The sequence below is a fragment of the Clarias gariepinus genome, chromosome 20, assembly GCF_024256425.1.
Source record: "Clarias gariepinus isolate MV-2021 ecotype Netherlands chromosome 20, CGAR_prim_01v2, whole genome shotgun sequence".
NCBI lineage: Eukaryota > Metazoa > Chordata > Actinopteri > Siluriformes > Clariidae > Clarias > Clarias gariepinus.
This window is the reverse complement of record NC_071119.1, coordinates 26326675-26342737: the sequence shown is the minus strand read 5'-3', so window position 1 is coordinate 26342737 and position 16063 is coordinate 26326675. Positions and strand designations below refer to the sequence as shown.

The window sequence follows — 16063 nt, the reverse complement described above, 5'->3', positions numbered from 1 at the left end:
CATAAAAAGTACCAAAATAAATTAGCTATAACATGCCAATTTAAAATAGGTAAAGCCTACTCATTGCATGAACATAATGTTACTTAATTTTAATAAGTAATTCATTATGTGATGCAATGAGTAGACTTACCTAATTTCAATTGGCATGTTATAGCTAATTTATTTAGGTACTTTGTATGAAAAATATGGGGTGAAATGTACCCAAACAAAGTTAATGCAAATTGTTACCTCACATTTTTTGGGTAGATTCTATAGGTAGTTTTTTACAGTGTATAAACATTGTACATGAAGACTTGCAGGTAGACTTTACAGGTCATAAAGTTGTAAGGATGCAGCTAAAATGAGCATTTAAGATCTAAAATATTCTCCCTGGAATCCGAAGCAGAGACCTGAAACATCCTTGGCAGTACAACTGGTTTAATAACATGGAGTTGGAAAGTAAAGGCAGGGTTTTATACAGTATGACTCTTTCAGATTAATGATTGTAAAGATGATAAGATGCAGGATATCCTGAGAGCAGCACAAGCACAAGATAAAAACTTGATAACAATCCTACAAAAAAATCATGGCATGCGAGTTTAATCTGCTTCGGAGTCGAGTCCTTGAGGAGAAATTCCTTAAAAACCAAACTGAAAAGGGCTCTTTTTTTTTTTGCTACCAGTTTTGTTAAGATTCTCAGAACCCATGCTAGTCTTCACTAAAGCTAGTAGAGAATGGCAAACAAATCACCAAAACATATGTAAGCCTGCTTTGACTGGTTTCGGATATGCCGAAAATGCTTTATTTTCTGAGTCAAAGTTTTTTTTTTTTTTTTTTTTTTAAAGGCATATTAAGTAAAAGTAAAAATTATTATAAAATAATAAATATTTTTTCTCAAAGCTTTAATCGGCAGCAATTTTTTTTTTTTTGGGCGGGGGGATCTGAGATGTGTATGTTTATCCTTCTGCGTTTATAAAATCTAAGAGCCTGAAATTAGAATGAAGTCCATATTTCCACTTAAACCATAAATAATTCAATAAAACATGTAATAACAGGATGCATGAAATACAGTATCTATTGTTTGGCATCCCCTCTGTAAAACCACCATCCCCTTTAGGTGACTAATGATTATTATGTAATATTCATCATAAACATAAAATATTAAAACTCACTATGTATGATCATTTTTTTATTTAATACCGGTGATTAGCCGAACAGAATTCAGTATTGTAATGCGCTGCTCACAAGCTTACACAAGTTTGTCGTCTTTTTTAATCCTGTTCGCATTTTCGCAATGGCCAAGAGAAATGTTCAAGCACAGCTTTTGACATATTACAAAAGGAAGAAAACTGAGGGTATGATACATACAGTAAACACAAATAATATGACATATTTTGCAATAATTTTGTATGGTTAGTTATAGTCATATATATTTTATATAATATATATTTTATATTTACCTAATATCATTATATATATTTAAATTAACTATAAAATAAAATAATTTTATGATAAACAAAAATACACAAAGCTACAGCTAGAGTTGCACATTACTGTAAGAACTGCAAAAAAAGGCAAGATTCACTTTTACATTTTTTACTAAACATAATGTAATTTGCTGGTGGATAATGCAGAAAAAACAAGCCTTTATCACTTTTTGATTCACTCACTCATCGTCTATACCACTTTATTCTGTATTCAGGGTCGCGGGGACCTGGATCCTATCCAGGAGGCTTAGGGCATGAGGCAGGGTACACCCTGGACAGGGTGCCAATCTATTGCAGGGCACACACATACACACTCCGGGCAATTTGGGAACGTCAATTAACCTTACCTACATGTCTTTAGACTGTGGGAGGAAACCGGAGTATTGACCGGGAATTGAACCCGGACCCTGGAGGTGCAAGGCGTCTGGGTTTTGGTGCGTCATCATTGTGGTGTATTGTGTGTGTGCGTGTGTGTGTGTGTAAATTTCATGATGGTTCATATCAACACACACTGCATTAGAGAACGTTAAACTGAAATGGACCTTAAAAACAATGTCTCATTATTTGAGAATAAATGCTCAAATCTTGTAAAAACAGGTCCGTATGGTAATCTTATTATCCCATTTCCTTTATGTTTGCTTTTAAAGCTTCAGGCTTCCTTGTATTGTTTAAAGTAGTCTCAATAGTTCTTTAGGCTTCCCGAAGGCTCGCATGTTATATTATGATTTTTTTTTTAAGACACACAGTGACAGGTGAATCATTCAAGCAGAAAGAAAAACATCTAACTTGAGCAATAAACCAGTGAGAAACAGGTGATGACAGATGATCAGGCCAGTAATTAACTTCCTAGATATAAAAATAAATAATAAATATTTCACTGTGTTGTAAATTATGTGTGATACATAATTTGTTATTATTATTATTATTATTATTATTATTAATTTAATATGAAAAAATTAGGCTGGTTAGGACTTTTTCACTTTAGTGTACACACAGATGTTCACACTGTACTATGTAGACATTAAGGTGTCACAATCATGGCAGTGGGTGTAGACGGTCAGTCGTGAGATTAGGTGAGATTAAAGTGACTCACTGGTGGTTTAAGTTTACACCCAGCAACTCACAAAGATTGTACATTCATTCAAACAGAATAAAATACAATAAAAATGTTTTTTTTTTCTTTAAGGACAAAACAAACCTACCAATAAAACAGAGGAATCATAGGTTTACAGATATAATCTATCAAATATTTGATGCCAATATTTAATCAAATGTTTATAATATTCTTACTCACTCACTCATCTTCTTTACGCTTTATCCTGTATAATACTCCTGTTTTCAAAATGCACATTATTATTATTATTATTATTATTATTATTATTATTTACATATCATTTTTCATATTTTCATCCAAAATCCTAAAGAAAATAAATATTTAAACTTAAATAAAAACAAAATATTTTTGGTGAATAATGTGGAAATAACCTTTGCTATATTATGAATATTTCCACTAAAATGCTACCATTTTAAAAATATTAACTTGTCAGATAAATTATAAATCTATGTATTGTTTACAGTAATGTGTACCACATGAAATATTAAATATATTGCAATGAACAGTAAGAAACCTGTTAAGAGCTGAAGAGTAGAGTTGTGTTTCAAAGCTCAACACATATGACGCAAGCTTGTTTAAAGATCAATGTAAATATGGTTTGTCGTAATACCAATTAGACTCCTGAAATATCTTCTTGAGTAACATCCATGGTTGTTCAACGATCAGTATTAATAGAGCCTCAGCAGGCTGAGATGAGCACTGAGGTGAGACGAAGCACAGGTACGAGTCTTCTGGTTTCTTATCTCCTCTCATGTGTGAGTACTTTCTTTTTGACGCTAACATGCAACTATTATTTCAGGCAGCAATGAATTTCCTGTTCGTGGTTGCGTTACTGATCATTGGAGCGACTGCTCATGTGAGTAAAAAGCATTTAATTTTATTTATAAATTTATCATAAAATTTTCTGACAGTACTGGAGGTTTTGTTCTTGATGAGAACAAAAATGTTATTATTAAAATAGAGCACAATTTTCAAGACTTGTCCAGTGATACTACACTGAGAATAAACAGATTAAAAGGCTTATTTGTCATGTATGGAAGGAGTCTCCAGTGTCAGAGCTTAAATTTAATTTCTCACATTTTGATGTCTTGAAGATAGAGGAGTGTATTCATCAGTGTTTTTCTCAGTAAATAATATATTATATATATATATATATATATATATATATATATATATATATATATATATATATATATATATATATATACATGTAAATAACTGCTGCAAGGATGACAACAGGAAAAAAAGTTTCTACTGTTTAAAACATTCAAAAAAGCAGTAAACAATACTAATTAAAACACCTGCATTTTGTTTTTTTCAACCATGCAAAGGTCAAAAAATTTATATATATATATATATAAGTTATATATATATATATATATATATATATATATATATATATATATATAATAAGAAACCAGTACTCCGTGGAACCTGCATACTGGTATATACTTAAGTGAAGTTTTAATCAGAGCTTTTTAATAACAGAATTTTGGATCTTCCGGCCCTTCAAGTTATGGAGCACAAAGAGGAGGACCACCACATGGTGCTGGACGACGACCCCCTCATGTACGTTCTGGTCATCACATGCTTTCTCAAAGGTTTTTTGTCCAGTTTCAGCTTCTTCACTTTATAAAGATTTGCTCAGTTCTCAGAAATAACTTTATTTAGTGCATAAAAGCTTTCCTGCTTCATCTGAAGAAACTGTTAAAGAACCAATATTAGCCGCATAACCTGTCGAATAACATTTCGAATAACAGTGTCAGTTTAGTTCATAGAATTTATTTTTATTTTTTTTTTTAATATTCTGTAAAACATTGTAAACATGATTTTTATTTTCTTGTATACCTTCAGAGAGGTGGAAAACTATTCTGGTCTCATCGCCCTTCGCCAGGTTCCAGTGTAATGCGTGGAAAACTACTGAAACCCAATTACACTGTGAGTTTCATAACCAGTTCCTAACCAAGGAACAACATAAACAGTTTGTAGAGATGCAAAAAAAAAAGTTCGAAATATAAAATATTTCTGTTTATGATAGAAACTGTTTCAAGAATTATTAATTACACAAAAAAGATTTTTATTAAATAAGTTAAATTTATTTGATTTGCTAGTATTAAGTATTATTTGAATTAAATGTTTCTTATAAAATCTCTAACTTTATACATAGATGTAAATACTGTATATGTCATGTTCTTACAATAATACAATAATCATTCAGAATTTATTATTTAACTTATATATTTTTTTCAACTTATTTCGACTTTACTTAATGTGGAGTTGTTTGTTTACCTTACTGATGTATATGTAGTAATCTTTACTATTTGCCTTCAAAGTCTTATTTACTTAAATATTTCTAGTTACTATATGATTTGTTTGAGTGCCATTTTGTTTAGAAAACTTTTTATTGGGTCAGTTTCCATTCCACTGTCTTTTTAGCTTATAGTTGGAAGATCCCAACCTTTAAGAACCTACATGGGCTAATCCAAACACAAAAGCTAAATAATAAATAAAAGTCAGTAGAGAAACGATATGAAATATGAATGAGAGTGATAAGAATATGTCCTTTTTTTTTTTTTAAAGATTATTTAATAATGAGTATTTTTAAAAGGGGAATTCATCATGCATGCTATCAATGTTCAAGATTTGTAGGTCATTTAAAACCAGAACAAACGATGTTAAAATGATAAAAAGCGTTTTAAATATCATTAAGAGTAATGGCGTCATATGATATAGAAAAAACGATGTAATTTTTAAACTTCTTTGTCATTGTACACCAGGGTAACAGGCGGCCAAATGCGCAAATTAAAAAAATAGCCTATATATACTGTGTATAGCAAGACTCGCGTAAAGCGGCGAAGAAGAAGAAGAAGGATTTTAATTGGATGAAAAGTTTTGCACCGCGCGGGGTAACAGCCGTTAGAGAAAGCGCTCGTGCGTCGCGCCAATTTCGCTTGTACTGTAAAAAGTCGTTACTGTCAGCATTTCATCAGCAAGGAAGGAAGAAATCGAACGGAGGAAAATAACCGACGAAACTGTGACTTCGGGAACATTCTGGAACCCAGCGCCGTTTATTTGGCCGTGTAAGTATTGTTTAAAACAAAACTAATATTCAGAATTTTATTTTTAAATCCAAATAAATGTTTCCAGTATAATGTTATTAGGACGATCACAAAGGGGGCATAGTAATTTAAGCAAATTTAAAAGAAGCAAGAATTTCATGCTTCCAACATTACTTCTCATACAGTACTAACCCATTGACCTAACCTTAACACCACAAACATCATGGGGTCACAACATCCCCCTGCATGATCACTCTCGTGACAGACTGGAAGCATTGATTTGCAGTTAAAAACTTTACAAATATTACTGTGTTTCCTGCATACACCTGCATACAGACTATGATTTGTCCATGTGGGTTAAACAGTATGTGTTATTGTCATGATCACTCTGTTATTTACTGTAAGCATCAAACTAGTAGCCCATTTGACATATAACCACCCCCCCCCCCCCCAAAAAAAAAATAAATAAAATAAAATAAATAAATAAATATTTCCTTAAAAATCTTTGTGCTATTTTTCATGATTTTTTAAATGTTAAAGAAAAAAACAGTTCATCAAAATGAGATTTAATGTCATATTTCAATTTGCAGATAAAGAAACTACACTGTTACAAATTACAAACCACAAGTAATTTTTACACACTCTAAATAACATGGAATTTCATAAACGCCTCTGTTCCTGTTTTTTCAGGAAACAGAAGTTACAATTCGATGCATTGCGGTTCTTCGTGGTATCCGTGTCCTTCTTGGGGACAACCCCTCAGAATTTTTAAAAGTTTGCTTTGTAAGTATAGCTGTAAAAATTGATAATTAATATTTTAACATTTTTTTATATGGTTAATGAATTTTGACTGTTTTGTGTGACCAGTGCTACAGAAAGATCTAATATACAGCTCTAATTTCTATTTGCATATATTTACTTTATCATTTTTTTTTCATATTCATATCTATTTAGGACTCAGAAAAAAACAACAAACTTTGAGCAGATTCCTGTTGGCATTCTGTAAGTCGACAACGAGGACTCTCTCCACTGCTTCGTGGATCCCTGTACGTCCAGTCTCCACTGCTATCATCATAGAGGGAGGTATTGTTATGAATAATGTCAGGGACCTGCCTCTTGCTGTTTGTCTCTTGTTTGAACTATCATACACACTCCATCTTGATTAAATCAAAGTGCATGAAGAACACATTCAACTTCATCCAGCAAGTCATGCTTGATCTGGGATCGAAGTCATTAAAACCAAAACTTCAGACTTTAAAGAACCAGTTATTTGCTTAAATCAACACATTTAGGTCAAAATTATCTGACCTGCAGTTCATAGCCACTACTGGGAAGTCATGATTCACAACATGTCATAGCAAGAAACATTTTTTTGTTTAATTCCACTTTTTAAATAGGTTTAGTTTGTTCAGCAATAATATTTGTTTAATAGCCTTAAAACATTTAAATTATAATTTACATCATTTATTTTCTTTGTTTGACATATGTTAATGGATTATAGTGTTCTTGTATTAATGTTATTGTGTTTCTGTCAGCATGGTCTGCTTAAAAGCACTTTAAATAAGGATTGTAAAATGTTATACGAATGTAGAGATGTTTAGACAGCTGAGGTTTTCCATTCAACCGTTCTGTTAACTTTATTTCTGAGATGTCAGTTTAGTGCATTTTGATGCAGTACTTTTCATGTAGCACACATATTTAGCACCTAGTGGCATCATCCAATAAATTATAGTAATGTGTATTGATTAAAATTCTCTCAATTGCTTCAGCCATTTCTGCTGTAATCAACATTTTGAAAAATAAATGTTTTTAAACTGATCTAAATGGAGACCTGTGATTTTTACTAGTTGCAATGTATTTGAAACTGTAAAAAACATTAATAGAAAAATTGCTGTTATTTTATTGATAAATTATAATAATTATTGTTATACCCTATAGTTAAACTTTACTGGTACCATTTCTCAAATCACAGATTCAGTTAAGTTAATAAAACTTAAATGCTTTAAGTAAATGTGACTGGATACAGGTAGGGAATACTTTTGATATATTAGTAAATATGACTTAAATCACACTTGATATAATAAAGTTAATATTACTTAATTGAATTAACGCAATGAAAGCACAATTTAAATAAGTAAACCTAACAAATTACTTTTTCCAGTGTGTTTATAATTTGCTTATAATTTACTACTAAATGTACTACTGTAACATGGATTAATTTTAGTTTAATGTCTATTTGTTTTAAATAAAAGTGTATTAAATAAAATGCAATGTGATGACAGAATTATGACTTATGTTGCAGAACAACCTGAAATTCAGAGTGGTGTACCAGGTGTGAGCTTCATAATCATGTAGAAATATAATAAAATGATTATGATGTAACAAATCTGCTTTAATTTTTTAACCCAATATTTTATATATTTTGTGTGTAGGCTGAGAACGTCACACTGCAGGTATTCATCCATTCATTTATTCATTTGTTTGCTTGTTTGTAAATCAATAAATCTTCTACTGATTTTGTTTCCCTAGAATGCCAACAGCACTCTCCCAATCAAAGAGGTAATGTATTATTTTCAGTTATTAGCTGTAGATATTATTTAATAATATTTAATATTTGTTACATTTTTTTTTTTTTTGTCTGCCAGGGAGAGACGATTTTCCTTCTCCCTTGTGTTGTAAGTTTATTGTTACGTTTTTATTAAGACATTTACAAATTAAAGCAAAGAAATGTTATATATTAAATAATTTAATATATGGTCTTTTAAAATTCTACATTTTAGCCCCAAGGACCTCCACCCAAGGTACAAACAATCTTTAGATCTTAAAAGATTATCAATATATTAAATATATTATTAACCGATACAAGTACAATAATAATAATAATAATAATAATAATAATAATAATAATAATAATAAACATTTTTCTTTTATAGGATGGAAGAAAACCACCTGAGCGATTAATGGTGTTTAAATAATCTCTAAATTAATTTAATCTATGTAATATTACTATAACATAATGTATGTATTTTTTTCCTATTAATGTACCACAATAATAAGCTTTTTTTTATCCTCCTCAGTCCTACGTTAAGATTACCTACAAGTCCAATTCTACAGTAAGTCAATTTTAATTGATCTTAATGCTTATTCTTACATTATGTTTACATATTTGTATAACACTTAAATAAAAATGATATATATTTTTTAATATCCAAATGAATATTTGATCACACAACTTCTTTTATTTTTTTTTTTTTAAACAGACTCCACTTTCTTTTGAATATGGTGTGATTCAAGGAGTAAGAATCAGTTTCTCATTAACAAAGAATATAAATAGATGTTTTTAAAATATTAAAATTTCTCATTTTAACTCCCAAATATAGCTCCAACCATTCATGATGGTAAGTAAAAAATGCAATATTTTTTTTTGTTTTATTTTATGATTGTATTGTTTTAATTTTATTTATTTTTTATTTATTAATTTTTGTATGCTGCAGTTTGGATCTGGCAGTCATGAATATTGACCGCAGTCAAGACGAACGTCCACCTGCACTTACAATGGTACAGATATCAAAGTATTTATTTATGTTATTCATTGTTTTTGTTTCACCTTTTTTAAATGAATAATTTTTTCTGCTCATTATTTTCAGGTTGTCACATGATTTAAGTTCATGTATCATTCTACAATCAACAATAAATTGTGTTAGTAAAAGGAGTGACAAAATCTAAAATTGATTTAACAGAATTATTAGTTAATAATCATTTTCTTTAAATACTTGTAATGCTAATTTGATTATTAAACTCACCCGCATCCATAGTTTCCTGTTTTCCTGTGTTCACTGTGGTACTGATCAAAGGATAAATAATTACATGCACTGGTTGTTTATTATTTATAAAGATTTTTATTGTCAGTTAATACAGGTGAAGTGGAAAACTAAAAGTTGTTATAACTGTTACACAAAGAGTTACATCGCTGGATTCATGGTCATGTTGGACATACTGTAGGTGCGACAGGTTTCAGCTCTCTGGATGCTTCTCAGAAATCTATGGAGGAAAGGAAAAGCCTCTATTTACACCATTATATTTACCTTTATAACCTTTATATTTAAAATGTTTATTTGTAATACTCAAAATCAATCATATGATCAGGTCTGGTACAGTACTCACATGATTCTCTTCTGACCTACGGCTGGAAAAACGCTGGATCCTGTCATTTACAACAAAACAAAAAATCAGTTTATTACAGATTATTAGATATAATAAAGACACAAGTGTGAGTATATATATATTTTTTACCAGCTGTCGTCCTGGAAGATCTCCACGGTTATCAGGGGGCGGAGTCATACGCACTGGCTCGGACATCTTCCCGTTGTTCTGATAAGTTAGAAATATTTTCACCTTTTAAATTCCAAAATTAAAACAACAACAACAGCTACTCTTATCACTCGTCACTAATCCAGCTGTTTAGCTTGCTTCACTATCAATTAATCACTCAGTGCATGTGGAAAAAAATGAGAGCAAAAGAAAAGAGAAAGAAACTAAAGAGACACTGAATAAGCGATAAGATGTAATGAGTGTGAGCTAGAGCAGAGCTCCTGATTGGTTAGTTGCTGTATGACATCATCACCTAAAGCTGTTTGAAAAGCAGTAAGAGAAATGTTTTTTTAATATGAATTTAATGTTTATGTTCTATATGTCAATTAATTTATATTATTTTGGGATCTTTTTGAAAGAAAATTGCTTTAACTTAATTTAGTAATTTACTGGACCTTACCTGTGCAGGCTGAGGGACTTTAGTGGCCCCAGGTGGATTCTGATTGGCCGCATTTTGATTTACTGTGTTCTGATTGGGCAGAAATTTAGGTATTGTGTTTCTTGATGGGAAGCCATAATTTATATAGAAGGGGAAACCCTGTGAAGAGAAACATAAGTGTTAATCTAAAAAATGACTTAAATCTATGGGGTGGGGGGGAGGTAAAAACACACACACACACACATACACACACTTACCTGTCCTCCTGGTAGCTGGGGGAATGGGAAATACTGAGGAATCACCTTTAACACATAAAAAAAAATCATTATTGATCCATACCACATCTTTACTGGCTATCATTAACCTGTACTGACCCTCACTAGCTGTACTGACCTTCCCAGACTAGTACTGACCCTCACTAACTTTAAAAAACATCAATAAATAAGTTTTATATAGTATTTGTGTAGTAATTTACAATATAAACAAATTATTGATAAATAATGAATTTTAAAGAAGTAGTCTGTAAGAAATAGCATTAGGATTAGGATTTTTTCACAGGAGTTTGAGGTTTATTTGCAAAAAACCTACTAGTTGCAAAAGTAGGCTGTACCTGGGCGGGGTCCTGGTTGTTGGGGAGGGGGTTATTGGGGTTGATTGGCCCTATGGGCTGCTCTTGCTGAATGGGGGGCAATAGGAATGAGGGTAGGTTCTGTTGTGGTGGCAGGAACGCTCCTGGAACCTGAGGACCGAAGTTGACCACCTGGGGGAACAGCTGGAGATCCGGCTGGGGCTGGACCAGGAATGGAGAGAGAAACTGAGAGCCCTGAGAGAAAAGGTGAAAAAAACCTGAGTAAATCTTTCACAAATACAAAATACAATGCAGAAAGAAAGAAAGAGGAAAAGAAAGTAGAAATAAAGTATTTTTTGTTTTAAATAAACTTTTAAAGTTTGGTTTTGTATTATGCTAAAAAGAGATTTCCATCATTTATTTTATTGCTGTACCTGAATCTGTGTCTGTCCCAACCCGACACTAGCGAGTGTGAGTCCTGGGAGACGCAGAATCTACAAGCAACAAAGAAGATTTTGTAAACAAATATAAAATATATAACAAACTACAAACATTTGTGAGAATAAAGACCTCATTGCTGTTACTGGCGATTATTCCAAGCTGCTGGCGGATGATCTGGAAGAGGACAAAGTGTTTATTACTGAATGAAGATTACAGAATGTGTGTGATGCAGTTACAATAAAATAGTCGAAGCCAAGGTGGTATGAAAAAGCAATATTACTGTAACCACAGCTCAGTCCATTTTTCACTTTGGCAAGTCTTTTGTTCCTCTTATACCATTTATATTATTATTATTATTATTATTATTATTATTATTATTATTATTATAGATTGTTACATGGTTATTTTAGTTACATTTAGTCTTTCCCTCACCAGTTACAGTTTTTTCTTGTTTTCTTTTTTTGTCTTTTGTTACCTCTGACTGTTACAAAGTGCTAGAACTGGAGACTATTTCCATAAGTGTGAATACATAAATGTATTTTCTAAACAGATAACTTTACCACATGAGGAATAATATATTAAACTGTGAAAAAGCTGTTGCTATAGAAACAATAACATACTGGAACTCATGCAAACAGTTCAACTTTCTCCACTGTCAGAGATGCTGTTATACACTGAAAAAAATGATTTTTTGGTGTGGTAAAATTTATTAAATTAACCATCATAATTTTTACATTGTAAAAATACATTTCAAGGAGAACTAGAATTTTCTAAGTAAAAGTTTAAATACCTACACATTTAATTCATGTAATAAATTAACTAAGTGGAAAGAGTTAAATATTATTATGTATTTACTTGTAACATTTACATGTTTTATAGTCACTGCACATAAACCTAATAATATTAAGTTAATTTTACTTTTTAAGTTTAGTTTAAATTTCAAATTAAACCGCGCATGCGTGTTTGGAGACGCTGTACCCGCGCTGTGGATCAGTCGGTTGGGGATCATCACGGAGGTACAGCACGGCGTGGCTGGAGCTGGAGTTTGGCGTGTTCGAGGTAAGTTTACCTTTCTGTTTTGGATGTGATTCTCACTTTCATGACCCCCAATTAATGTTCATCTTAATCTCAGGACGTACAATTAGCAATATTTCAGTTTTTCATAGTGTGGAGATTCACAAAACACCGTTTTTCGTGTAAAAACCTGAACCTACGGAGCCCCCCAGGAGTCCTGTGGTAAAAATTTAAAAATAAATAAATAAATAAATAAAATAATAACGAACCGAGCGCGTGTTTTAATAGAACGAGATGCGTGTTTCTTACCCCCACCCCTCGTGAAAACGGCGTGTTCAGAGAAAGGCTCGCCAGTGGGATGTCCTTTCTGAACAAACTGAGTCAGGTGTGTTAAAGCATTAAATGGTAAAAGAGCACTAGCAATAAACGGTTTTTTTTTTTGAATCCGAATTTTTATTAATAAGTTACAAGTTAAATTTCAACTGTAAAGAACCTGTACATATGTTCATACAGTATTGACAGAAGCTCTAATTTGTCCAAATCGCATTGCAGACAAGAAAAAGAAGTAGAGTCATCCTGTGACCTTGCATGCTTCATCTTTCCGCACATGATTTTTGCTTCTCACTTTTTCCTTAATCCCTGACTATTCTATCTTGTATTTTTCTAACAATGTCAGAAACGTTGTGTTAGTAGCACTGCTTGACATGCTTGAGGCCTTTCTCTTTTGTAATTTTCTTTAGATAAAGGCAAACTTACAAAAGATAAATAAATGGCTAAATGTAGTTGTACTAATAAAAGATTATGTAATGATACAATGTAAATATTTTCACAGAAACAAAGCGTAGAACTGAGACGTGAATCTGAAGAGGATCTCTGATGATTGCCTGGTAAAGCATTGTTTTCTTATTAATTATACAATTTAAAATGTTAAATTCACTACAAGATAAAGTTAGATGAAGGGGTGGACATTTCCTGCTTAGTGATGACCATCTACAGTTTATCTAGCTCAAACAGTAGAGCATGGTGCTACCAAGGTCATGGGTTTGATTCCCAGGAAAAGCAAGTAATTGTAAATTACAAGTTATAAATAAAAACTTGTACCTTGAATATAGTGTTTGTTGCATTGGACAGAAGCATATACCAAATGCAAATGAATACATAAATCTGAGTAATGATTTGAAGAATTTTCATGTTTGGACTAACTCTTTAAATACAAACTCAGCATTCATCATAGGATTTCCTGACACTGTAAAGGTGCAGAGTAATCTATGGAGTGTAGCCATCTCATGCCATGTTTTAAAATGTTTTACTGATGCAAGATTATTGCTAAAGCAATTTAACCCAAGTTTAACAATCTGAAGTATATGAAGTGATGGTCATTTTTTTTATTATCAATCATTTTTATTATTATTTTTTCTCTGTGATAATGAAGTCATCACAGGTGATTGAAGCAATTTAGATTTTTTTGTTTCTCAAAATATATATTTTTTTTTATTTACTTGTAAATTTTATGCAGGAGGACAGACGAAGTGATGCCAGTTTGCACATTCTTAAAATCCTTGTTGTCCGTGCTGTTGAAGGGGAGGAACCAGTTGGTGTATCCATAATCCTTGAAGGAAAGGAAATTTTGCAAGAATGTGGCAATACTGCAAATGCATGTGCACTGCTTATGGGAATAATTTATGCCATAAACCTTGCAGACCCCCGAGCACTGCGCTATACATTTGAGCTATTTCAGAAAGTTCTTTTAGAACTTGGTGGGATTAAGCTATCACCAAAAGTGCAAGCTTTAAAGATAAAGTTATCATCTTAAAACATTTGATATGGCTTGACTACTTGTCTTTACATGTTCAGTGTTTACATGTTCAGCTTAAAATGTTTTAATGGGTTAAGTTTCAATGGCATACTTTTAAGTGCACTAGTCCAGAGTGCTAATTTGAATGTTGCAACTTCACTGCTACAGAGGGCTATTAAGTTTTAAAGTTTATTCTACAATTTGTTTAATGTATTTTCTGCTGTATTTTATTTCTAAATGAATGCTGTATTTTATTAATTTATTTATTTATTATTATTATTTTACACAATTTTGTTTAAAACAAGTATTTCAGGCCCTGGTGCTGTGCGGATGTTCCTATGGATGCAAAATTTATCTGAATGCACATTTATTAAAAAGACAACCTGTATCTAGACTGTGAATGTCAAAAAATATTTGGTAATGTTGGTGAATAAACTGTTTAATTATATTTTAGTTGTGTGATTTATGAAAGATATAGATGAAATAATTACTTAAGTTTCTTTGCAAAACATAAATTAGCAATGTGTACATTATTATAGGGAGTAATATAAATTAATAAAACCAAGTAAGGGAAAATCTCATAAAACAAAATAATAGTAAGATTTACTTAATAATTTCATAAAATCAAGGTTCCTGCTGATACAACAATAAATTAACTTTACTAGATTATTTTAAATAAATCTAACTTGTGCATTAAATATAATTATGTAACTTTTACTTAATTTTTTTGATTGTTAATTTAATTGTTAATTTAATTGTTAAGTAGATTTTACCTGACAATTACAGGTGAGTTTAACTTAATATTGGAGCAATAAAATTTACTTAAAATCTATGTGTGCAAATTGTTACGAGGATTTTATTAAGTAAATCTTACAAGTTATTTTTTTCAGTGTAGAAAACTAATCATCACCTTCCAGGATACAACAATAATGTAAAAATATGGACAGATACTAGATACTCACTGGAGCTGCAGAGCAAATGCAGAGAAGAACAGCTGAAAGGATGAATGTCTGGAGCTTCATGGTGTCCAACTGAGAAACAACAAAACATCAAGAATCACAAACTTCAACAATTACCTGATTTTTTTATCTGTTATAATAAAGTAGATCACAGTATCCGACTTGTACCTTTACTGTGAAATAGACGTAAGAACTGTGAGGATGTGCTTCTGGCTTTGGCTTTTTAAACCATCTCCAAGCACCTTATCTCACATGCTGAGGCGCCATGTGGTCATGAGCTCATACACACACCAATGACTTCACCTGACCGAGGAGTTGACCAAGCCATAAAACTCAGCCAATTACACCAAGTCTCACCGTTGCTAAAGAACTTCTCCATTCTTACTCATGGCTGTCTAGTTTTGGTCACATGACATCACATACTTCATTTTAACCTGAAAGCTGTCACGGACTTGTTTTAACCGGATCCAACCCTCATGCTGTGTCAGTGACTGGAGTTTGGTGTTAGACTAATTACCATTTTAAGGAGAAGGAATTTTTGAGGTCAGCGTTCTGCTTAATCTGCACCTAAACGCGACGTCTGAGCTTCGTGTCATTATCGGCTTTTCTGACTGGGAGAAAGATGATAAAAAAAAGACATGTGCTAATGTTACAAATTCTGGGGTTAAGCTGTAGTGAAGCTTTACTTTCCGTCTCATCATCTACATACAGTTCTTATTCTCATTAATGGATACTGTTTGATCAGAAGGTGTTTGATCATTTTTTTCTAAAAACAGTGCAGCTGCACATTATAGGTTTAGACATATATTTTAGACTATAGTTTAGACTTTTTATACATACCCATCAGCCATAACATTAACTCTACCGAACAACACTGATCACCAACAATACCCCAGC

General features: G+C 31.8%; 1 protein-coding gene and 2 long non-coding RNA genes across 3 annotated transcripts; 2 read left to right on the top strand and 1 right to left on the bottom strand.

Moving 5' to 3' along the window:
* Window positions 1-5472: 5472 nt before the first annotated feature.
* LOC128508700 (uncharacterized) lies at window positions 5473-7924 on the top strand. The gene is made up of 3 exons (XR_008355940.1): window positions 5473-5660; window positions 6330-6422; window positions 6594-7924. It is a non-coding gene; the product is annotated as an uncharacterized LOC128508700 (long non-coding RNA).
* A 1628-nt stretch (window positions 7925-9552) lies between these two features.
* On the bottom strand, window positions 9553-15409 carry odam (odontogenic, ameloblast associated). The gene is made up of 10 exons (XM_053480244.1): window positions 15335-15409; window positions 15170-15238; window positions 11528-11572; window positions 11392-11451; window positions 11000-11212; window positions 10647-10691; window positions 10411-10548; window positions 9933-10010; window positions 9804-9843; window positions 9553-9680 (listed from the first exon to the last, which is right to left on the bottom strand). The coding sequence occupies exons 2-9, from the start codon at window positions 15227-15229 to the stop codon at window positions 9820-9822; spliced, it is 663 nt and encodes a 220-aa protein (XP_053336219.1). The 5' UTR covers window positions 15230-15238; window positions 15335-15409; the 3' UTR covers window positions 9553-9680; window positions 9804-9819.
* Window positions 12168-14416, top strand: LOC128508770 (uncharacterized). Its single transcript, XR_008355947.1, has 3 exons — window positions 12168-12457; window positions 13245-13299; window positions 13929-14416. It is a non-coding gene; the product is annotated as an uncharacterized LOC128508770 (long non-coding RNA).
* Window positions 15410-16063: the final 654 nt, after the last annotated feature.

Excerpts from the sequence above, each read along its gene's own strand:
- odam (XM_053480244.1), bottom strand. The coding sequence starts at position 15,229 with ATGAAGCTCCAGACATTCATCCTTTCAGCTGTTCTTCTCTGCATTTGC. Across the intron at positions 11,573-15,169 it reads GCATTTGCTCTGCAGCTCCA|ATCATCCGCCAGCAGCTTGG; the intron begins GTGAGTATCTAG and ends GTCCTCTTCCAG. Across the intron at positions 9,844-9,932 it reads ATCTTCCAGGACGACAGCTG|GATCCAGCGTTTTTCCAGCC; the intron begins GTAAAAAATATA and ends TGTAAATGACAG.